The sequence below is a fragment of the Primulina huaijiensis genome, chromosome 9 (genome assembly GCF_012295235.1).
Source record: "Primulina huaijiensis isolate GDHJ02 chromosome 9, ASM1229523v2, whole genome shotgun sequence".
NCBI classification, from domain to species: Eukaryota; Viridiplantae; Streptophyta; class Magnoliopsida; order Lamiales; family Gesneriaceae; genus Primulina; species Primulina huaijiensis.
Genome location: NC_133314.1, coordinates 14,722,290 through 14,747,457, shown reverse-complemented (window position 1 = coordinate 14,747,457; position 25,168 = coordinate 14,722,290). Strand labels below are relative to the sequence as shown.

Here is a 25,168-nt window from a genome sequence, read left to right as displayed (position 1 = left end):
CGTTTTACCCCTAGAAACATAATTTTTCGTATTTATCCTTAGACCTCGAAACGATGTCTCAAATCATTCCAAACTTAACATATGACCTTAAAACACTCCCATAAATATTCCTTAGACGTGAACGTATGCCCTTATACTAATTTCTCAAATCGTTTTTAAAGCTTAGACGTACATCCCGATTTTGACTCATATTGACTCGAAACTTAACAAAACTTGAACCAAAACTTAATAACACCTAAATAAACCATATTCAAACCCAAATAAATCCACCTAACACCCTCGGAATCGCACTGCAATCCTACTGAATTTCTGCCATTTATCTTCGAAAACCCTAGTCTAACTTGTCATGCATCCCTTCGCTCCTAGGCCTAAAGCAACTCAACAAGCCCCTAGTTGACCACCCTAGGACTCTACTGGAACCCTATGGACTCTACTGGACTGAGCTTGAGAAGCATAAACCCACAACCCCTCAATCCCGTCCAAACGCATGCACCCGTTTCCCCCCAAACCCGTCCAATTGCATGCACATCGACCTTGCCCTTCGAGCCACCATCATGACGCTATATTAGAAACATCATGAAGCCCATTTAAGTATACTGGACCCTCCCTAACCGCAGCTAGTAGCCGTGACCCTCGAAGACTCCTAGTCTAAGAGTACTTGTCCTTAAGGAGTCTATTTTCGTTCTACATGCATCACCCTGCTGTCCAACCCTTAAACCTTCATCTATGGCCCCTAAAAAATGTTGAAAAACATCCCTTCAAGTTCTCCTACCATGGCAGCCCCTTTGTGCATCATTAGGAAGAGTTTTATATCATCAAAACATGAGTTATATTAATGTATGCCCATAAAAACGAAAATAAAACTTGTGCAACATATTTTTCATGTAAAGTTAATCAAATATACATAATATGGTGTGAAAAATGTTTGAAAGAAAGTTAAGGCGTGTCTTTGCGTATATTACGCATGAAAAAACGGCTTGCGATGCGAAGAACGTCGGCGGGGAGATGAAGGATGCAACCTTGCTGATTTTTCCTTCAAATTTCATGGCTTTCCTTCACAAAATACGTGTGGTGTGTGGGTTGGCTGATAGAGGAAGAGTCCTTGTAAAATTAGGGGGATGAGGCGTGTGTTTTGTGAGATTGGAGAAGGATTTTTGGCTTTCTATTTTGATTAAAACTCATGGTGTAAGCCTAGGCCATTAGTCTAGTATATTAAGCCCATTAAGCCTATTAATTAATATTTAAAATATTTTATTTAGAAAATTTTGTGAAAATAATAGCTGAGTTCTCAAAAGTCTCTATTTTTCTTAAAAATCGAATACTGTTTAAAAATACGACTAGGTGTATAAAAACACATCAAAACACCTTATTTTCGAAAATTTCATTTAAAATACACCACACCTTAACCAATTAAAAATAATTATTTAATAAAAATATGTTCTCTTATGTTGTCCACAGTCTCCGTTCCTCGATCGCGTCTCGAATAACCTTTAAAACACAGTTTTATGCATTCTAGTAGAAAATCATCTTTTAAACATGTAAACATGCCTACCATATTTACGAAATGCAATTAAAATAAATTAATTAAAATACATAAGAAATTTATGTGCTTCACGTAGACTTTCAAATTTTCGGGACGTTACAATGTCCCTATTTAATATGACCGTTCTTTACAAAATTGCACTTCATTTAATGACATTAAATGATCTGTACAAGATCATTTATTACTCTCTTTAACAAAGTCTACTCTTGGATTCAGGTACTCTTAACGAGAAAAAGAGTCGTTCCTTCTTGAGTATTAAAGAAAAACTATATAAAGGTCTCCTGAGGATTCACAAATAGCTCTTCGACTCTTGAACTCCGAATTTACTGTGAGCAATCATTCAAAAGACCTAAAATTTTCAAAGCCCCAGAAAACCAGTAAACGTTTTAAAGACTTGTCAGATTCAGAATATCATTTGTGCTATCTTTATATACTTATTCATTGTTTCATCTACTGTAAAGTGTGAAGTATTTGTAATATGAGATGGAGTCTTTCCCATAACTAAATATATTAAAGTATTGCATTGTAATTCTAGAAGTTTCAGAATTGGGTTTGTACAAATGTCTATCAATCGAAATCTTCTAGTGATATTTTCTGGAACCAGAATAAAACGAGACTTAGAAGGGTTTTTTCCTTCGAACTTTCATAAATAAGTTTTGTGTCTAACTTTCTTCTACGACATTTAGTTTCATTAAAGTGTTGTGGATTGTTTCCGCATTTATTAAAGTGGACTGCTGCATTTTCAAATAACGAGATCAGCTTCTGACTTCTTAAAACATTTCAGAATCACGCTTTTCAGAAACAGAAGAATTTGAAGTATTTATTCAACATATTTCTAAACACTTCACTGATCTTAACACACGTGTCTGTTGCAAATGGACACTAATATCTATAATCGGTGTTCTCTCACAAATGAAAGGGGATTTTAATTTTGTTATTAAGGATTTTATTTTTTTATTAATTAGTGTTTTAGAACACTCCCTATATTTTTTTAATATATGATTATGGAAATTTTAATAATTAAAAATTTAATAATTTTGTAAATTGTTTTTTTTAAAAATAATTTATTAGCTTTTAAGACACTACGTTTATTATGTTATTATTATGTAACTTTTCGTAAGTGAAAGAATAAAAAGGAGAGACCAAATTGAAAGAGAAAAATATATATATGAACCTATTTTTTTTTAATACCCTTCAAAAGGGGTTGAAGAAAGAATTGTATATTTTTAATGTAATAAATTTTTTAAAGTAATCCCAATTGCATGGCATGATAATTGAGAATAAATCTTTTCCAAGACTCAGCTTGCTTCTTTTTTTCAAGTTTTCAAGGTTTTATTGTTGCTTCTGTTTATTGTTATTATTTTAATTTTTATTATTATTTTAATTTTTATTTTTATTTTTATTTTAAATTTTTTTTAGCCGCAATCAATTTTGAAACGGGAAAAAATAATTACAAAATTATAATAAACTACCGTTCTTGTTTTTGTCTCTCCCTCTTTTAGCACAATATGTATCATTCTTGATATTCTCCCAAAAAATTTATATTCCTTAAAAGATAATATTTTCAAATTTGATTGTAATTAGTTGAAAATTAAAAACCACAGTCTATATTGAATTGAAATATATAAAAGTCCAGCCCATAAATTACATTTTACAAGCCATATCTTGATCCAGAATGATACAATTCTTCACCAAATAAATGTTACACGTCCGTCTAAACAAGCCTACAATGAGATAGGATGCAATTAAAAATGCTGCAACCTTTCCCTATACTCCACAGGATACACAAGCACAGAATCTAAACAAAGACCGCCTTTCGTGTGTGTACAATCGATCTGAGTCATCGAAAACTTGACTCTCATTGATCTGCAAGAATTTGGGACAACGAAATTTCCAGCATGATAATGAATCCATATTCCAGGTTCTTTCAGGTAACATTGTTTTGTTGCCTTCTGGCCTTCAGAAGTTGAGATATGGAATCGAACAGGTTTCTTTTCCCAACCGTGCACATGTTCTGAGTTGCAAACGCGCCTTCCGAATCTCTTTTGGGCGCGTCCCAGGTGGAGACGGAAAAAGAGGCTGTAGGTGCCGGGTGGGAATGGGAACTCGATCTCACCATCAACTTGGAACCACCATATTTGCTGGAGATATGCAACAGACTGGAACCTAGATGAAAAAAAAATGTAAAATTGGTTGAATTCAGATTACATTTAATGGAATTATCTAGCTAACTGATAAAACTAACAAATTATGGCATAAGCCCTGGCGTCCGTAGTACCAAAAGCTATGGTTGGTTATAGCCATTAACCCACAAAATACTCTGTTGAATATGTTTCGATATCATTTACATCTGCCAATCGAACTAGTTATCAGGACTCTCCACCAATTTTCAGATTCAACAAGTTCTACACATGTAGCTTCTGATTTTCCAGATTGCTGTATTGCATCTGGCGTAAATCAGTATCAGCTCTCGATTCTAACATGTATGTACAAGCGGAACACATATTGCGTATAATAATTTAATAAATACAGCTAAACTTTGATATCAGATCTTGACTCATGCAATCAGGTTCTTGGTTATCACAAGAAGTGACGTTTGAATACTTGCATGATAGCATAACCAAAAACTGTTCTTGAAAAATGGTCCTGCATTGTGATTTATCTTAATCTAAAAACTATAAAATCAGACGAAAAATTACAGATTTCTACAAGCAAAACCAAGTGCTTGTAGTTGAGCAAGGGGTTAACCCAGCAGGAGGGATCTCTACATCAAATCCTTGAGAACAAATTTCAAACTGGAGCGTCAGGAACTAAAAGGAGGAGCATCAGATGGATAAGAATCTTTAACACTAGGAATCTCGAGGAGAAACGCCACAAAATACTAGGACTCATCGCATCAACCAAATAAAGCCCACATAAAATTCAGTTTTTCAAAGTCCCAAGTATTGAATGGCAATATTTCGAGACCCTCACCTCGATTCTTCAGTTGGAATTCGACTCCAGTATCTCCTGTCATCAATCCCTGTTACCGACAATCCATTGGATGATATTGACATAAAAGTCTTGCCTGTGGACTTATCCAACCACACTTTCTGCAGATAAAAGAGTCATTATATTCTATTTGGTCGGTTTTGATATCGCAAAAAAGGGGTGGTCAGATTTCCAGACATATAACTATATTTCCCAGTCTTTCTTTCCTTGTTTCTCAAAAAAATTCATTATTTTTCTTAACATCCAAAGAAGGAACCAAAATTTCAGAAAATTAAGGATGTTAGATTCCCATTTCGTTTTACATCCCACAAATAAATTCATTTCATCTTCACAAAAAACCATATTATTGTTATAAAAACAGATAACTATTCATAATTTCAAACTAATGCCAAAGTAACATAACAATACAGCTAAAAATCGAAATATCTCCCCAAGAAACACTCTTCAACATCTTCTTCTCAAAGATAACCAAAATGACCAGAAATCAAAACAAGATACCCATAAGCATCTTCTACAATCAAATCAAAAAACATTCAAGAACAATAATAAATCGTCATTAAAGGGCTAAAAAAAATCACACCTTGGTACCACCATCAAAAGTATTCGGCCTACAAAGCGTGGAATAGATATCCCTTTTACACGAACCCTCACAAAAAACACCATCTTCCTCACCAAAAACCCTTTGTAAAACAGAATTACAATTCACAGGCAGCTTGGACTCCCAAACAAAATCCGCGTACGACGCCCCCCTGAAAGCCCTGTTCAAGCCCGCGATCCTGCAGATCTGCATAGGGTCTAGGTAAACCAGTACCGACGCCACGCAGCTCTCCGGCAAGTCCCCCAGCCCCGGCTCCGGTGACGGGTCGGCGGCGGAGCCCCCATTTTGTTCCATGAAAGAAAACGATAAACCCATCAAGAAATCACGGAATCAACTACGAATATGGGATTTAATCCAGGGAAAAAAAAAGTAGGGAAATGGGAAGCTCTCGTCGTATATATTGATCTACGGCGGGAGAGGAACGCGCATTGTCCGTACAACGAGCAGGTTGGTAAGAAAGGTAATGTAGGTATTAAGCTATTTATAGAATCTCTGTGTTTCTTAAAAATTACCAAGATTTTATTTATTTTTGTCGTGAAAAAGTAAAAATTTACGGTAAAAAGTAAAAATCTCAAACTCTCAAAATTATCACACTACACACTTTATAATATTTTTCTCTCAACTCAATTGTGATTTTCTTCACAAATGAGAGATCTATTTATAGAAAATTTTTACAAATAATCCAAAAATAAATTACATCATTACCTTCATCATCACACACAAATTTCATTATTCAACACCTAATTTTACCTAATTTTCAACATTCAAATATTCAACATTCAAATATTCAATACACACATTTTAAATATTATTTTTCAACACTCCCCCTAATGATGATGATCATAATGATTGTCTTCATTACGTATTTTTATACTGCCTCGTTAAAAACCTTACTAAGAAAAACTCATTGGGATAAAAACCATAGTAAGGGAAAAAGAGTGCAGTCACGTAAACTCCCCCTCATGTTGACACGAACAATTCTTCACAAATTTCGTAGATTGCGCATCCCAATATTATATATGTGCTTTCTGAATATTGTCGTAGGAAGTGCCTTTGTGAAGAGATCTGATGAGTTTTCACTTGATTGAATGTGACGAACATCAATACATTTATTCTTCTCAAGCTCTTTGGTGAATGCGAAGAACTTAGGAGGAATATGTTTAGTTCTGTCGCTTTTTATGTATCCTTCTTTCATTTGAGCAACACATGCAGCATTATCTTCATATAGTATCACAGGCTTCTCGTCGAATGATAATCCGCATGAGATTTGGATATGTTGAGTCATTGATTTTAACCACACACATTCACGGCTTGCTTCATGTAGTGCAATAATCTCGGCATGATTTGATGAAGTTGTTACAAGTGTTTGTTTCTGTGAACGCCAAGAAATTGCAGTGCCTCCACGAGTAAATACATATCCAGTTTGAGAACGTGCTTTGTGTGGATCAGATAAGTATCCAGCATCGGCATAACCAATTATACTTGGATTAGCATCTTTTGAATACAAAAGTCCCAAGTCTGTCGTTCCTCGTAGATAACGGAATATATGTTTAATTCCGTTCCAATGTCTCTTTGTTGGATATGTGCTAAATCTTGCCAATAAATTTACGGCAAAAGATATATCAGGCCTTGTACAATTTGTAAGATACATAAGGGCACCGATAGCACTTAGATATGGTACTTCTGGACCAAGAATATCTTCATCATCTTCACATGGACGGAATGGATCCTTTTCTATGTTTAATGATCTAACAACCATTGGAGTACTTAAAGGATTTGATTTGTCCATATTAAAACGTTTAAGGATCTTTTCTGTATAATTTGTCTGGTGAACAAATATTCCACATTCTTTTTGTTCAATTTGTAAACCCAGACAATACTTGGTTTTTCCAAGATCCTTCATTTCAAATTCTTCTTTCAAGTATGACACAACTTCTTGAATTTCCTTATTTGTTCCAATGATGTTTAAATCATCAACATATACAGCAATAATTACGCATCCGGATGTTGTTTTCTTAATGAAAACACAAGGGCATATTGAATTATTTACATATCCCTTTTTCATCAAGTGATCACTTAGCCTATTATACCACATTCTGCCGGATTGCTTCAACCCATATAATGATCTTAGTAATTTCACAGAATAACATTCTCTGGGTTTTGAACTTTGTGCTTCAGGCATCTTAAATCCTTCAGGGATTTTCATATATATATTACTATCAAGTGATCCATATAAGTAGGCTGTAACAACATCCATAAGACGCATTTCTAAATTTTCAGATACTGCCAAGCTAATCAAATACCGAAACGTAATTGCATCCATCACAGGAGAATACGTTTCTTCATAATCAATTCCAGGCCTTTGAGAAAAACCTTGTGCAACAAGTCGAGCTTTATATCTTACTATTTCATTTTTCTCATTTCGCTTTCGAATAAAAACCCATTTGTATCCAACAGGTTTTACACCTTCAGGTGTAAGGACTATAGGTCCAAAAACATTACGTTTATTTAGCGAATCCAATTCAACCTGGATGGCATCTTTCCATTTTATCCAATCCTGCCGATTTTTACATTCACCAAAAGATTTTGGTTCATGATCTTCATTATCATTTATGATGNATCTGTAAATGCATCTGGTATTTGATTTGCTATTCTTTGCAAGTGCACAATTTGCTGTACATCTTTTTCACATTGTTGTGTTCTTGGATCCAGATGTAACAATGATGATACATACCATGTAATTTCTTTTTCGGTATGTTTCTTGTCTCCCCCTAACATTGGGAAGATTTCCTCATTAAAATGACAATCAGCAAAACGTGATGTGAACACGTCGCCTGTCTGAGGTTCAAGATATCGAATGATTGATGGACTATCATAACCGATATAAATATCAATCTTTCTTTGAGGTCCCATTTTCTTTCGTTGAGGTGGTGCAATAGGCACATACACCATACATCCAAAAATTCTCAGATGAGAAATGTCTGGTTCTTTACCAAATGCAAGCTGCAATGGGTAGTATTTATTATATGCACTTGGTCTGATGCGAATTAATGCAGCGGCATGTAAAATTGCATGTTCCCATATAGAAATAGGGAGCTTTGTTTTCATAATCATTGGTCTAGCAATCATTTGCAGACGTTTAATCAATGATTCAGCCAATTCATTCTGTGTATGTACATGAGCAAGATGATGCTCAACAATGATTCTCATAGACATACAATAATCATTGAAAGTCTGGGAAGTAAATTCACCAGCATTATCAAATCTAATTTTCTTAATTGTATAATAGAGAAATTGATTCCTCAATTTTATTATTTGAGCAAGTAATCTTGCAAATGCAACATTTCGAGTTGACAATAAACATACATGTGACCATCTGCTGGAGGCATCAATCAATATCATAAAGTATCTGAATGGTCCACAAATATCACCCTGAATACGTTCAAGAAAAATTTGTGATTCAGTTTGGATTTTGGCTGGTGATGGTCTTATAATAAGTTTTCCAAGAGAACATGCTTTACATTGAAACTTATTATTCTGAAAGATCTTCTGGTCTTTCAACGGATGACCATGTGTATTTTCTATAATTCTTCGCATCATTGTTGAACCAGGATGTCCTAATCGATCATGCCAATTGGTTGATATTGAAGAATTATCAACTACCATGTTTGATTCAATGGAACTTATATGTGTATAATGCAATCCAGTAGGGAGCATTGGCAGTTTTTCAATCACATATTTCTTTCCTGATTTATATGTGGTAAGACACATATATTTCTCATTCCCTTCATTCATTGTTTGAGTATCATACCCATGGGAATATATATCATTAAAACTCAACAAATTTCTTTTCGATTGTGGTGAATATAAAGCATCATTGATCAAAAATTTTATACCATTAGGTAACAAAAATTGTGCTTTACCACATCCTTTAATCAAGTTTACAAGACCTGATATTGTATTCACCGTGGTTTTTGTTGGTTTTAGTTCCAAGAAATATCTTTTATCTCGGAGGATAGTGTGCGTTGTACCACTATCGGATATGCAAACTTCAGCTTTGCTCAAAGCATTTTCCATATTTGAACTTCAAAAAATATGCAATGAAAAAAAATTAATGACAATACATATTTAAATATAACACATATCATAATTGTACAATAAAACATTATCATATAAATACATGAAAAATAAATTATTGTACATTTATATTCTACCACTATATTGTTCATTTTCAGAGAAATCATTGAGAAAATCTGCAGCATCAATATTGTTCATTTCTATCCCACCAACATATTGATCATTTCCAGAGAAATCATTCAAAAAATCAGCAGCATCAAAATGAGTTGTATCACTCAAACGGTCACTTCGCTCAGTGAAGTTGGTCTCCTTTTCTTTCCCCTTTATTGATTCTTTATAAAGTTTGCAAAGATGCTCAGGGGCTCGACAAATACGAGACCAATGTCCTGGAGTGCCGCATCCGAAACAAGAACTTTCAAATCTTTTCGAGTGATTTTCATTAACACTCATGTTCTCATGATACCTTTTCTGTGGGTGGTTCGTGACGCCCTTTTGAGATGAGTTATAAAAATAACTATCTCTATTGCTTTCAAAACCACGGCCTCGACCACGACCACGACCAATTCCACGTCCACGACCACGACCTCGACCTCGACCTCGACCAAAACTTGTCTTTGAATTTGATTTTGGTTTCTAGGTTTAAATTCATTTTTACTTACAACATTTACTTCTGGAAATGCTGTAAAGTTATATTTGATGCGTGAAACATGGAAAATATTTTTTCAAGCATTTCCGAATTCTGTGACCTCATGTCCACAAAATTTTAGCTGCGAGATTATTCGATACATCGCTGAATTGTAATCACTGACTTTCTTAAAATCTTGGAATCTTAACATATTCCATTCATCACGGGCGGTCGGAAGTATTACTTCCCTTATATGTTCAAATCTTTCTTTCAATCCTTTCCACATAGCCATGTGATCTTTTTCGATGAGATATTTACATTTTAAAAACTTCATCGAGATGTCGACGCAAAAATATTATAGCTTTTGCTTTTTCTTGTGATGAAGATATACCATTTTCTTTAATGGTCTCGCTTAGACCCAATGACTCAAGATGCATTTCTATATCGAGAGTCCATGGCATATAATTTTTCCCCGTAATGTCGAGTGCAACAAATTCGAGCTTTGTCAAGTTTGACATGGTGGTACTAAAAAAAATTATGATGCATTTTATTAGTTAATGAATATTGCAATACAAAGTAATGGATAAACAACAAATACAAGCATTCGTAAAAATAAAGAAAACACATGAGGAGGATATTCTCCGATAAGTACAAGATTCGTGAGTATTATAACCAAAATAATTAAAAATAACTTTGTGAAAGCCATCTTCTTTTTTCTTCAAAAATTTGATGAAGAATAATTTTAGAGAAGAAGAGAAAGTTGGAGTGATTGAATGTGTTTGTGAGATCATATTTATAGGGCAAAAACTAGCCGTTTTGTTACCGTTTATGACCGTTGGTGTACAAGAAAATAAATGTATGTATTTGTATAATTTTATGGTAATAATATGGTGTATATAATATTAGTAATGTTTTAAATAATTATGTATATCATATCACAATATTATAATGAGGTGTCATAAGATATTTTGTTTAAAAACCTTATAGACTTTTATACTTGTCGTATCCCTTACCGGGAGTGTGGGATGTCGTCTTAACATCCTCACAGGATTTATTATAAGTTTTTTGAAAAATTTATTTTTATTATTTATAATAACATTATATTATATAGTAAATATATAAACAATAAATAAATAAACAATAAAATAAATATTATTACTTTTGTTACCTTTTTCTTCTGTTTTGGAACTTGGAAAAATATGGAGGACTTTTAGAGCTTCGTGCTCATAACGTGTTATGAAAAAGTAAAAATTTACGGTAAAAAGTAAAAATCTCAAACTCTCAAAATTATCACACTACACACTTTATAATATTTTTCTCTCAACTCAATTGTGATTTTCTTCACAAATGAGAGATTTATTTATAGAAATTTTTTTCAAATAATTCAAAAATAAATTACATCATTACACTCATCATCACACACAAATTTCAATATTCAACACCTAATTTTACCTAATTTTCAACATTCAAATATTCAATACACACATTTTAAATATTATTTTTCAACAATTTTATTATTTATTGTTAATTTATTTTAAAATATTGATCGATTAAATAAATATATTATTTGGCATTTTTTATACTTCAAAACATAATAAAGAAAATAAATACACCTCTTAGATTATTGAAAATATATTTCATTTTTAACATTCATGGCATGATATCTGTTTAGATTTTAATAATTTTATCCAATTACTTGTACAATTATTTGAACGATAATACAGTTAATTAAGATTATTAATTTATCATTTTTACTAAAATTAAAACATTAACTCCATAATTTTCTGTTTCTGGATAATGTGATGATTTATTTTTAATGATGAAACAACCTTACAATGCTTCATTTGTATTTTTATTTTCTTACTATAAAAACTCATGGAAAACGGTTTCATTGATTGATTTTACCAAACAGATATTCATCTCGATCCAATTTATAAAAAAAATATTATTTTTATGTTAAAAATATTACTTTTTCACCTTAAATATGTATTAGATTGACTGATTTTACATAAATAGATATGTGAAACTGTATAAAAAGTACTTTTCTACCTTGATCTTGGAGCTATATCAATCCGAAACTAATCCGTAAATTTCATGTTACATTTAATATCATAAAGATGTATTAGAGGATGAACGTGTATCCTAACATTTGGTATATTACATCAAATACACTTGTAATTCAAAATTCATCAATCAGTAAGTGACACCTAAATTAGTTGGACATATTTAAAAATCGCATGGGCAAAAATGCCACTTCACGTTTAAAAAAAAAAGACAAAATCCTAGAAAGGTTGAAAAATAAGAGATTGAATGTTGAAAATAAAAGTTGTAAATATTGAAAATTAGTGCGTGATAATGTATGTAATGATGTATTTATTTTTAGATTATTTCCAAAGAAATTCTATAAATAGGTCTCTCAATTTGTGAAGAAATACACAATTGAGTAAACAAAATTTTATAAAGTGTATAGTTTAATATATTTTGTAAGTTTGAGATTTTTACATTTTATCGTAAATTTTTACTTTTAACAAAAACAATAAATTGTTCTGATTTATTCATTAATAAAAATAATTTGGCGCAATCAATTTTCTGCGACTAAGAACAAAGCTACTTGTATTATTTGGATTTGAAAGCCATAATGAGTTGCCTAATATTCATTTGTATGCTTGCCAAGTTCCTGGAACACAATTATCGAATTAAACTCATAAGGCCAACTTCAAATTTGGACAATGAATCGCATTATTATTGATATTATCCTGACCAATGAATAGCATAATCATATCTATTTCCCACAAATATAAATATATATTTTAATCAGAGTAGGTCTTTTGTGAGACTGTCTCACGAATTTTTATATGTGAGACGGGTCAACACTACCAATATTCACAATAAAAAGTAATATTCTTAGCATAAAAAGTAATATTTTTTCATGGATGACCCAAATAAGAGATCCGTCTCACAAAATACGACCCGTGAGACCGTCTCACACAAGTTTTTGCCTTTTAATATTACATAAACAAACATGTTTGATGATAAAATAAGATTTAGCATAAATTATTTTGGGAACGAAATAGAGTTTATAGAAGGGTGGATAATTTTTTAAAAAATATTTGCTAAAACCGAGCTTTCTTTAATAGTTTTTAGGCTGTGAATGGCTAGTTTTTGTTGGACCACTACAAATTAGTAAGTACGGAAACAAGTCTGACTAGACTAGTGATAAAGTATATATATTCAATAGAAGCAGCAGTTTACGATTAGAAATAATTGAGCAAAATAAAATGTGTAAGTGAGTGAGACAGTGTTTTATGGATTTTCGGAAATAAATACTCTTATGGATTTTCGGAAATGAATACTCTTACGTCAATCATTCTTCTACTTATGAATGAATTCACTAAAAAATGTTGGTTTTACAATTTTTGTAACAACCTAATTTGACTTGGACTTATCATTATCTAAATCGAAATTCTTAGTGATCACAAACAACTTCTGTTGTTTAAAACCCTCAGTTCACCAGAAACAATAACACAATCCAATGGTTAGCTTCTGACGGTTTGAGTTAGTAGGGTATCATGAATTGATCCTTAACTGATCTGATACAATCTGATAGGCATGTGCTAAAATGAGTAACTTGATATATGATAGCTTCATTTATGTCCTTTTTTCCTGACTTTCGCACTTACAACTTCTGAATGTTAATTGACTTTGGACACTTTTGGAAACATTATGTCAATCAGAGTGGGTAAGATATTGTGCTTTATCACTTTCTCTGAATCAACTTGATTTCAACGTATCCACCTATATTTGCCCATATTTGACCATTGCAGTACGGTTGGAATTTAACGGTTATACTCGTTCACTTCATTTAATACTAGGTCTGGTCAGAAGTTAGATGATCTCTTGCAGCTAGAGTTTTGATATAAATTTGAGTGGCCTGAATTGATCCACTGGTTGGAAAGCCTGTAAATACATAAAAGAAGTGGTTGGATCCTGAAACATCTTAATGTTGTTTATTCATCAATCACCAAAACTTAGGATAAAAGAAATATTCTAATAATTTCTCTCTTTTTGGTGATGACAAAACCAAACTACAAAAATTTTTTCAATTGTTACAGATAAAGCAGTTAAGTATCAGAGATATTTTGAAATAGATGTATTTAATTGAGTAAATGAAATATCATCGATACATGTGCAAGAGATATAAAAGAAAAACAGACCTATTACAGCTACTAAAGAAATTGAAATCTATCTTCTATAACTTGAACTTGAGCCGCCACCGCCACCACTACTTCTTCCTTCTCTCTTTCTTCTTGCATCCTCTTCATACCTTGCCTCCTCAGTTTTTTTTAATTCTCTTCAGCTCTTTTTAAATCTTACTGATTTTTGGCATCAATACACTGCATAAACTCAATGATTTCCTACAAATGGCTGCCAAAGGTAGCTTGTAATGTGATCAAGTTGTGCACCCATATGATTTTTGAATTGTGTGATCTGTTCCGAGAGTTCAACATTCATATGGATGGTTTTGTTTTTAGTTGTTGCTTGATCTGTGGCCATCAGTATGAAGTTGTTCTCTATGGAACTGAGATCACGAAGAACCTATTTCTTGAAGTTGACTAATGCTACAATATGAGCAAAATGTTTTATTTTGATGTTGGTCACTCATTTTGGCAGGTCTTTCATATGAGAAAATATTTGTTGAAGCATAACTTGAGCAGTGGTTGTCTGATCAAACTCGGAGAATACATTAATATTAATTCGAGGAGATGATTCTTCTTCTAAGTGAGGTTCTAGAGGGGAAGAAGTGTCTGGATGATTAACTCTCCACCTGATGGATTTGCAGAAGAACTAGCTTCATGCAATACTTGTTTAGGTTCAGCGGGTGAAGTAGTTATTTGAGCGGTCAGATCTTCAGTTACTTGACTTTGACTGGGATGCGTGTCAGCTACATCTTGCATGAATTCTGGCCTTGGTTGGAAATCTGCATCATCATATATGAATGCACTATGAACTACCATTTCTTTGCAAGTCAAATTTGAAGGAGAAAATGATCTGATCTTCGTGCATCAATGTATCGGCTGGAGTGGTTAGAAGTGATGCCACATCCAGTTATGCAATTACATCTTCTTTCTCATTGATCAAATTCAAACTGAGAAAATTATCGAATCACTTCATCCACAGAGATCAATGGCATATCTGGGAGATCTCTTGTTGGATTCACAGTCGTTGGAGGATATGAAGCATTTGTGGTTTCAAAGGCGAGCATAGAAGACTCTACCTAATTCTGTATTTGAGCGGTCTGAGTATGTTCTTCCATTATAGCTTCTTCAGCAGCCTGAGTGTGGGGAAATTCTGCTAGAATTACTTCTGAAATTTGTTGTTCACATTTTCATTATCTCCTTTGCATCTTCATCAACATGTAGCATTGTCAAGTTGATGAAATCTTGAACATAGGACAACTTGGGTTCCTCCGCAAGTATCCATTTCTCTTTGGCTTTTGGGTCGATCAAAGGTAGTCTCAATTGCACTGAGGGGATGTCACGCTCAGCAATTGTCACGCCCTTGGATATAACAGATATGGGGATGTCAAGGATGGGGGTAGATCTAAGTGGCTCGCTGAAAAAATTTTATTAGCTTGATTTATTCGGATTTTTAGCCTTTTCCTTGGGCTCATCCACTTTCTTGGATGCACTGGACACTTGATTCAGCGGGATCTTCTCCCTGTCTACATACGATTTTGTGTCAGAGAAGAGGACCAACTTCCTCTTGGCATCTCTAGCCAGTGTCTTGGTCGGATTAGATGGTTTGTTCTTCTTCTTAGAGGCCAGAGTTTTGTATTTTCTAGTTTGTATGGCCAACAGCTCAACTCCAGTTGGCATTTGTTTTTTCTGATATGTTTTGATTGAGTTTCAGTTGATCATTTTGGCTTAGTGAAGCTTGACAGAATCCACCGGTAGGATTTTGAAATGCTTCAAAAAGTAACATAAATGGATGGTAAACCCAGGAGATTGAGCTTCTTTCTTCACCATTGTTGTGAAGGTCTTGAAGAAAATGTTGGAGGAGTTGGCATTCACCCTTGACACGATGGTTTCCATGACCATGAATTTTTCTGTTGTTATATTTCCAAAATCCCAAGCCTTGGCTAATAGTGGCTTGCTCACGATGTCAGCGAGAATCCTGTATTACAACTTCAGGTCTTTCTTCGAGCTGTTGGGAGAAGAAAGATGTGAACCTGGTAGAGAGAACTCGACTCTACAATATGAAGAGTTTCCCTCCGGAAGATTAGAAAATGCACTTAGCCGATGGTAGGTAGATCAAACATCTCTGCAAATAGTTTCTGGATTATGATGATGTTGGAAGCTTGAACAATGCACACCACCGATCCATGCTCAATATTTCTAGTCTAGAATAGTTCATTGAGAAAAGTCTCAAAGACTTGAAAACTACATCCCAGAAACTTACGTAGACCAGAGGCTTCCAAAATTCTTAACATGTTGACCATGGTTTCATCCTTGTGGACAAGACAAATGCGAAGTTTACGGAAAGAATGTTGTTAGAATATTTAACCATTTTTGTGAGTTGAAATGAAAACGGTCGGAGTTGATCTATAGAATGGTTATAGAACAAGAATGTAAAAGTGCAAAGATAGCAGAATGCGAAGAGTTGGTAAATTAGTCAGAAAGAATAAAATGTGTTATAAATGATCATATATACAATCAGATTTTTTAGTCATGACAATCTGTGTGTTTGTATGTCACGAGTTGAAATTTGAAAAATCAGAAAGTTATTTAAGCTGTTCATATATTCGAGTAAAAATAAAAAAAAATCATGCGTGGATAATAACCGACAGACTAGTAAATATTTAATTTAAAATAATTCAAAATTTTAACTATTAAAAATACTTCACATCGAACCGTTTAATATTTTTAAGAAAGAAATGGTCAAAGCATGTGATAATGTTAAGCTTCCCCAAACTCTAGCCAGAGCATTTATAGTTGTGTATCGGCTTTATAATTTGTTCCCCCTAAATTTATGCAATAATTTATAGCTACTAAGCCAAGAATGTTTCGAAAATAAGAGAACATAGCGTCAGGTAGTGACTTAATGAAGATGTCAGCGGCTTGATTGTCTGTCGAAATGTATTCTATGTTGATATCCTTCTTCATTACATGTCTCGTGATGAAATGATGTCTAATGTCAATGTTCATTATCCGAGAATGTAGGAAAATATTTTAGGTGGTTGCTAAGGCATTCGTATTGTCAAAGATTGAGCATTTAGCGGATTGAATTCCATAATCTCTTAATTGTTGTTGAATCCATAGTAGTTGTGCAGGAAAATATTTTAGGCGGTTGCTAAGGCATTCGTATTGTCAAAGATTGAGCATTTAGCGGATTGAATTCCATAATCTCTTAATTGTTGTTGAATCCATAGTAGTTGTGCACAACAACTCCTAACGGATAGATATTTTGCTGCAACCGTTTATGTAGCAATCAATTTTTGCTTTTTGCTAAAACAAGATATGAGTCTCCCAAGAACTGATATATCCACTGATGCTCTTCCTATAAATTTTGAAACCTGCATAATCTGCATATGAATAATCAATGAGGTTAAAACTCGAGTTTTTGGTATACCAAATACCCACACAAGGAGTATCCTTAAGATATTGAAGTATGATTTGGTTGCAGTATGATGAGATTGTTTAGGTTTATATTGAAAGTGAGCACATAAACAAACCTCAAACATTATGTATGACTGGATGCGTTCAAATATTGCGGTGATTTAATTATATTAAACATTTGTACATTGTTATGTCTACTGTGATTGATGAGCTAATTGGAGCACATTCTCCATGACAAACTTCTTTAATAATTCTTTTGTGTACTTGGCATGGTTGATGAAAATTCTTGTGTCTAGCTGGTTCACTTGCAATCCGAGGAAGAAACATAATTCTCCCATCGTGTTCATCTCAAATTTTTTATGCATTATTTTAGAGAATGTAATCAACATAAATTTGTACCAATATCGAATGATCAAATTTATTAAGGTTTAAATAATATCTTATCAACATTTACAATCACAAATCATACTCAAGCAAAAATTTGGACAAATTATCATATCATGCATGAAGAGCTTGTTTCAATCCATACAATGCATTGTCAAGATTATATATATAACTAGGATGAATATGACTAACAAAATCAGGAGGTTTTTCAACATAAACTTCTTTACTAAAGCAATAAAAATGCAGATTTAACATTCATCTTGTAACGTTCCGTACTTTTAAACTACTTCGAAATTTGCTGAAAAATAAAAATTTTCTTAAATATGAAATGAACCTTCAATTTCGATAAAATAAACCGTTCATCCCACAACAGTTGCAACAAAAGATCTCAAAGTAAAGTTTTCCAAAAGTATTTGTTTAAAATTTCATAACCCGTAACATAATCGGAGTATTTTGAACAATTAATAAAATCTTAAAATATGGCGTTCCTCGAGTTTAGCCTCCCACTCAGTCCAAGCCTGCTCCTTGGTCCCCACTCCTCGTCTCCTCAAAGTCATCCTCACCTGCATCGATAAAGTCTAGTGAGTCTAAAGACTTAACACATGTAAACTAGAAGGTAGCAAGTACTACATAATAAAACCACATGCATCTTCAAAATAGGACGTACATACTAGAAACATGAACTTGAAATTGATAACATGAACGTAATTGGGAACTTGAACATAATAGCGTGACATAGACGTGCCATGGTCATAAAACTTTCGTAAACATACTTGCATCTTACATAATTGGGCATACATAACATAATTTTTCGTAGAGGCATGTTTCAAAGCGTGTGACCCATAAAATTTCCTGATCAGACTAAACCACAGTACTGGGCTGACAGGGAAGATCCACTGCCACATACATGAGATCCCCGTTCATAATTTAACGGGTGGATTTGTCCCTGGTCATGATTTATTGCTTTCCAATCCTGATCTAAACCCGGTCATGCTTTACCGGGGTGGAGAGGTCCTCGGCTACGTTCACTGACTTCCAAACTCGTTCATAGTTGGAGAGGTCCCCGGACACGTTCTCCGGCTTCCAAACCCGTTCATAATTTGGTCACAAGACATTTAGCATACCTCAAAAATTTAAAAAATACTTTCTTTTTGCACGTCAACATACTTACTGAGCGTTGAGGGATTCGTGGGATCTCGCTTGGGGCCACTGCTGCAATATACTAGCATGAGTTTAAATACTTAACTTACATAACTTAGACGTAGGTACTCGAGCTCACCACCGAAGTAATTAAATAACTTATGACATTCTACTTCGCTCGTGACTTGACCTCGTTTAATCATCATACTAGTCGTGATCCTGAAGCCCAAAACAAAACCTGAGGTGAAGTCTAAAATTTTTCCTAAAACATGAAGTACACGGACCCCGTGCCCGGGTCCGTGCAGGCTCGCAAAAGAAATATTCGAAGAGAAGTGAGGACACGGACCCCGTGTCAGGGTCCGTCAAAGGGTCTGTGTAGGCTCTGTATGTTGACACTTCGAAGGAAAAACAAGGGCACGAACCCCGTGTAAAGGTCCGGCCTCGGGTCCGTGTACCTGCGGGATTAACGCACCAACGAGAAATCCCATGCTTGTGACTTAATCTCCCTAACTCGATCATCCCGACCATGAAACGACACCTCGAGACCCATCTTAGGACGCTATGGCAATGACTCAAGCCTCTACAAACACCCCAAAACAACTACGCCTTACAAACAACGCAACCCAAATCCGTGAATACGACATTTGACACCAAAACAAGTTTTACGACTTTTAATTCAATCAAATACCTAACGACACAAAACAAACACCAATAATCACCCCAACATCATTTTAGATATACCTAAACGTGGCAGTGATCACCCGTTGATCCCCAACGAAGGCTGTAACAATAAAACTTCAAGAACACATCAATAACATAATTTCAATAAAACGCCATTTGAGCAGTCCCACGAAAAACATCATAAATCACTCAATTTTTATCCAAATATTTCGAATTTTTTATCAAATCGAAGGTATCAAAAAGTTCTACAATTTTTATGTTGAAAGTTTCTCAAAATAACGAACAAAAAATCAAAATGTTCAAAAGAACAGTAAATTTTGAAATTTTTTGATCTAAAAACGTTTCAAAATCGATCCAACATTTTTCTGCCCAAACCTTGCACACCATACATGGATTTTATGCATAAAACAACGCAACACATACTATGACATGATCGACGCCGGTAAAATAGAATATATGTGCCTTATGATGTTAAAATTTACCGAACCGACGATACCGAAGCGAGAACGGAGCGAGAGTTGATCCAGGACGAACGTGGCACGGTTTCCTTGAAATAAAACTCATGAAAATTTGCTGGAATACTGAAAGGAATGGGGCGGCTGCTCTCTCCTTCAAGAACCCTAGTTTTTGCTCTCAAATTCCGAAATAAAATGTGTAGGTGTGTGTTGTATGTTTTGGTGTGTGTAAAAACGTGTGAGTGTGTGTGAGTGTGTGTAACGTGTGTGTGCGTTTTAATTAGGAGAAATTATTGCTAAATTAACTAATTAAAATACTAATAAAAAGGTTAACCCACACCAATTTAATCAAACTCCTCAATTAAAATAAATACACACTGATTTTATAAAATTCTCCTCTTTAACAAAATAAAATGCACAAAGCCAACTTTAAAAGTTTTAAAATTCTAAACTCACTATATATATAATTTAGGCTTTAAAATGCTGAAACTTATTAAATTAATTAATATGTCCCAACCTTAACTTAAAAATAAAATACCACATTAAAAAATTGCCCAAATCGGTCTCTTTTCCTCGATCTCGCGTCGAATAATCGCCTGAAACATGAAACTCAAGAAAACGTTTAACGTGCATCACATAAGCATAATAAATTTAAAATAATGCATTTGGATAAATCATGCATCGCTAAAACTCATTTTAAATTAAATAAATAATTTGACAATTAAATAATGCATGAGTTTTACGTGTACTAGCTCAATTGGTACCAGGATTGGTGCCAAGATCTATATAAGTCCATGAGGTGATGGGACTAGCTCAATTGGTACCAGGATTGCTGCCAAGATCAACATAAGTCCAGGAGGTTTTGGGATCTAATCCTGGGAAAGCAAAAGCTCCAGTGCCTGGGCTGGAGAAGTTCTATGAGTAATGGGTAATGGGATAACCGTTTGTACCATGATTGCTGCCAAGATCTATATAAGTCCAGGTGGTCTTGGGTTCTAATCTTGGGAAGGCAAAAGCTCCAGTGCCTGGGCTGGAGAAGTTTTATGAGTAATGGGTAATGGGATAACCGTGAGGGGACTTAAGCCAAGTCGGGATATCCCATGTGCATTACAAAAAAAGGCGCCTTTTATTGTAACGGTCATGGGCCATGGCATAGCATGGGCCTCGGCCCATACCCATGCACCGTCACTCATAGAACTTCTCCAGCCCAGCCACTGGAGGTTTTACCTTCCTAGGATTAGAACTCAAGACCTCCTGGACTTATATAGATCTTGACAGCAATCCTGGTACACCTGGGAAGGAAAAAGCTCCAGTGCCTGGGCTGGAGAAGTTCTATGAGTAATGGGTAATGGAATAACCGTGAGGGGACTTAAGCCAAATCGAGATAGCCCATGTGCATTACACATCTGGTAGAACTTAAAATCCTTATAAACAGCAAATGTAAGAAATATTCTAATGACCTCAAGTCTAGCAACATGAGCAAATGATTAATCAAAATCTATTCTTTCTTGAGCTATAATTCTACCTTTATTTCTTACAATTGATCCACTTTAATTTAGTTTATTTTTAAATAGTCATATAGTTCCAATAATGTCTTGATCTAAAGGTCTGGGAACTAGATACCAAACTTTATTTCTTTCAAACTGATTGAGTTTTTCCTGCATAAAGTTTAATTTCATCTATCTTCTTAGGTTCTATCTGAGAAATGAATGCAATACGCAAGATTTTATCAATCATCTATTTTCTAGTTATGAGAGAAGCGTTCGGATTATCGATGACTAGCTCAAGTGGATGATTCTTATTCTAACAGAAGTTTGGTACAAATAGATTTGGATCTTGCTATTGGATTGTTGGGTCTTCATTGATATCTACAGCATTCTATTACTCTTGAGATATATCTGGTTGTTGATTGTTCACCGACTCAACTTCTTCAACGCCTTTATTCTGTGCTGTTACCTCATGGCCGATCGGACTTATTTCAGGAGTGGGTCTAACCGTTATTATGAGATATACCTCATTATTACTGCTAGAATCAAGATTAGTAGCATCCAATCTATTGTTTAAATAATATACACAAAATTCTTCAAAGGTTAAATTTCTATAGTTATAAAACAATTACGCTTGACTAACATAATAATAGCCTAGGAACACACCAGCATCAAATTTAGCATCAAAAAGGGCTAGGTATTGTACCATTATTATTAATGAAACATTACAATCAAATACACAAAATTAGAGGATTTCTAGTTGTTTGTCATTCCAGATCTCGTAGGTTTACATTATTCTTATTAATCATCGATATGTTATGTGTGCAGAACGTATTGTTTCTAGCTTCTGCCCAAAATCTTTGAGAGATACCACATTTAGCTAGCATAGTTTGAGTCGTTTATTTGAGCATTATATTTCTCCTCTCCGCAACACTATTTTGCTGAAGTGATCTTACGGTTGAAAACTCGTGCTTTATTCCATTGTCATCCATATAGGTTGAAAGGATACTGTTCGTAAATTTAGTTTCATTATCGCTTCATATCCTATCCACCACTAAAATCTCTAATTCTAAAGTCTCTTTGAGATCTTGATAAGTTGGGCATCAATATGATCTTTAGAACTTGGGAATATGACCCATGTGAATTTTAAAAATTCATCAATGATCACTAAATTTTCTTTCCCCTTAAGCTCGTCATGAATATTGGACCAAATAAGTCCATATGAAGAAGTTCTAAACATCGAGCCGTTAAATTACTTCCGTCGTTCTTGAATGTTGATATGACCTTCTTTCATAACTAATATGTAAAACAAATTTTATATTTAGTAAAATCAATGTTACGCAACCTCGATACCAATTTTTTCTTACTCAAATTAGCAATAGATTTGAAATTTAAGTAATTGATATATTGTTTTCATAACCGGTTCTTATTACCATGTAGAGAAACAAAACATGTAAGAGCGGTAAGATTAAAATCATTCAAACTAACTTTATAGGTGTTTTGTTCTCTTAATATAGTTAGAAAAATATCTCCATTTGATGATTTAACTGTGGATGTGTATTTGTGAAACTCAACAGAATAATCATTGTGACATAATTGGCTGATGATAATCAAATTGTAACAAAAATTCTCAAATAGCAACACATATTTTATAATTATAATATTACTTTTACCAACATCATTACCCTTGGAGTTGTCTCCAAAAGTGATTCTTGTTCCCTTTTGACTGATTACTTCAGACAACAGCTTGATAGTGCATGTCATATGTTTGGAGCATCCACTGTCCAGATACTAGATAGATTCTTAGAGAATCTTGTTGTTTAATACATGCAATCATTCAATAAACTTTTGGTACCCAAATCTAGTTGCATCCTGGTTGGATTATCACTTTTGAGACCCATACTTGGATTAACCTAATGAGCTTACTAGTTTGTGTATCCAAAAGAGTGAATTTTTTGCAAAATCATGTGATATTATATGTTGTGTTTTCTCTCTCAGAAGATGTTTTTTGTTCATCATTCCCATTAAGTCTGGAAATCTTTTTAACATGCCTACAATTGTGGTAACGACTAGGTTTCTCTTTCACAGAGTAATTTCCGGTTGGACTTGGCTTTTTGCGGACCAATTCGAGCTGATGTAACTAGATTTACCTTGTCTGCATTTAAGCTATGTCCGGTTATACTTAGAACTCTCCGGTTCAACATAAACTAAACCTATATGCTTGTTTTTGTTCTCAGTATTTATATTCCAGCTAGGTTAGATTTCTGGCTGATCATGTTCATATATAATGATAGAACAGACAAAGTTTATCATTTTAAACTTGTCTTTTTCTAGACACGATTGAATACCTACTTCAAAAGAACTACATTTATTGTTGCCAAACCCTAAACAGTTCTATCTCCGGCCAGTTTTTTCAACTCATGCATCTTTTCAATGGAAGCAGAAGACTTGTTCCAAGAATTGACTAGTAACATCAATCATCACTTGTAGTTTCTTGGAACACTCTTTGTATGTCATCATTGCGGCAGTCGCCAGCGGATTGAGTTTCACCCTCACACCGTCAAGTTCTTTTCGCTGCGAGCAGCTTAAGTTGCTTGACTTATCTATTAGACTTATATTCTCTCCTTGACTGCCTTGAATGATTGTGAAATTCTTTTATAATCATCTATCATGTTATGTAGTGTCGTGATAAGATCTGCTCGTGTAAATTCATCAGAACCAAATTCAAATACCAGATCATCATCGGCAGTCTCCAGCTTAACATTTGTGGTTTCCGACTCAATGTCTGCCATGAGACATTGGACCTTTTCATCATCACTCTCGCTGGTTGAGGTTTTTGAGCATGCTTGGTTTGAATCTGAGTTTGCCCACTTTCTTTTGTTATCATCAGTAACAAGCACCTTTTGATCTTTCTCTTCTTAGAGAATTTCTTCTAATCTCGGGATCTCCTCTTTCTATAAGGCTTTTTATCGTCTTTCTTGGACCTATTACAATCTACAATAAAATGATCCTTCTTTCCACAATTAAAGCAGGCGTGATTATCATCATCTTGATCTTATTTACGATAAGAATTGAATTTAGACGGGTTATTTCTCATGAATTTCCCAAATTTATTAGCAAATAAAGACATTACTTCATTGCTTATCTGATCAGCAGATTTCCTGCTGAAAGATTCTTCTCTGGCGGTCAGAGTTGGAATTGTGTGGCTAGAGATTTTGTTGGTTGTGAAATGGATGGATCCTCTTCTGTCCAGATCTCAGCTCGAACTCTTATGCCTTTAGGTCTACAAACAAGTCATTAAGATCGAGTTTGTTGAGGTTCTTGGACTCTCTCATAGCCACAGTCTTTACATCTCATTCTCTGGACAGTGCTTTCATCACCTTCAAAGCAAGTTCACGGTTAGATTATTCTTTACCAAGTTATGCATGTACAATAACAATACTGCTAAAATATTCATCAAACTTGTTCACAGTCTCGTCAACATTCATCTTTGCATTATCTAACTTATGTATTGCCACAATCAACTTGTTTTCTTTATTTTGATCATTGCCCTCATAGAATTGAGTAAAAT

General features: G+C 34.1%; 1 protein-coding gene across 1 annotated transcript; it reads right to left on the bottom strand.

The window, feature by feature from the left end:
• Positions 1-3,149: 3,149 nt before the first annotated feature.
• Positions 3,150-5,596, bottom strand: LOC140984847 (F-box protein PP2-A12-like). Its single transcript, XM_073452508.1, has 3 exons — positions 5,115-5,596; positions 4,517-4,635; positions 3,150-3,709 (listed from the first exon to the last, which is right to left on the bottom strand). Exons 1-3 carry the CDS (start codon positions 5,445-5,447, stop codon positions 3,289-3,291), a joined length of 873 nt encoding a protein of 290 aa, XP_073308609.1. The 5' UTR covers positions 5,448-5,596; the 3' UTR covers positions 3,150-3,288.
• Between the last annotated feature and the right edge of the window lie 19,572 nt (positions 5,597-25,168).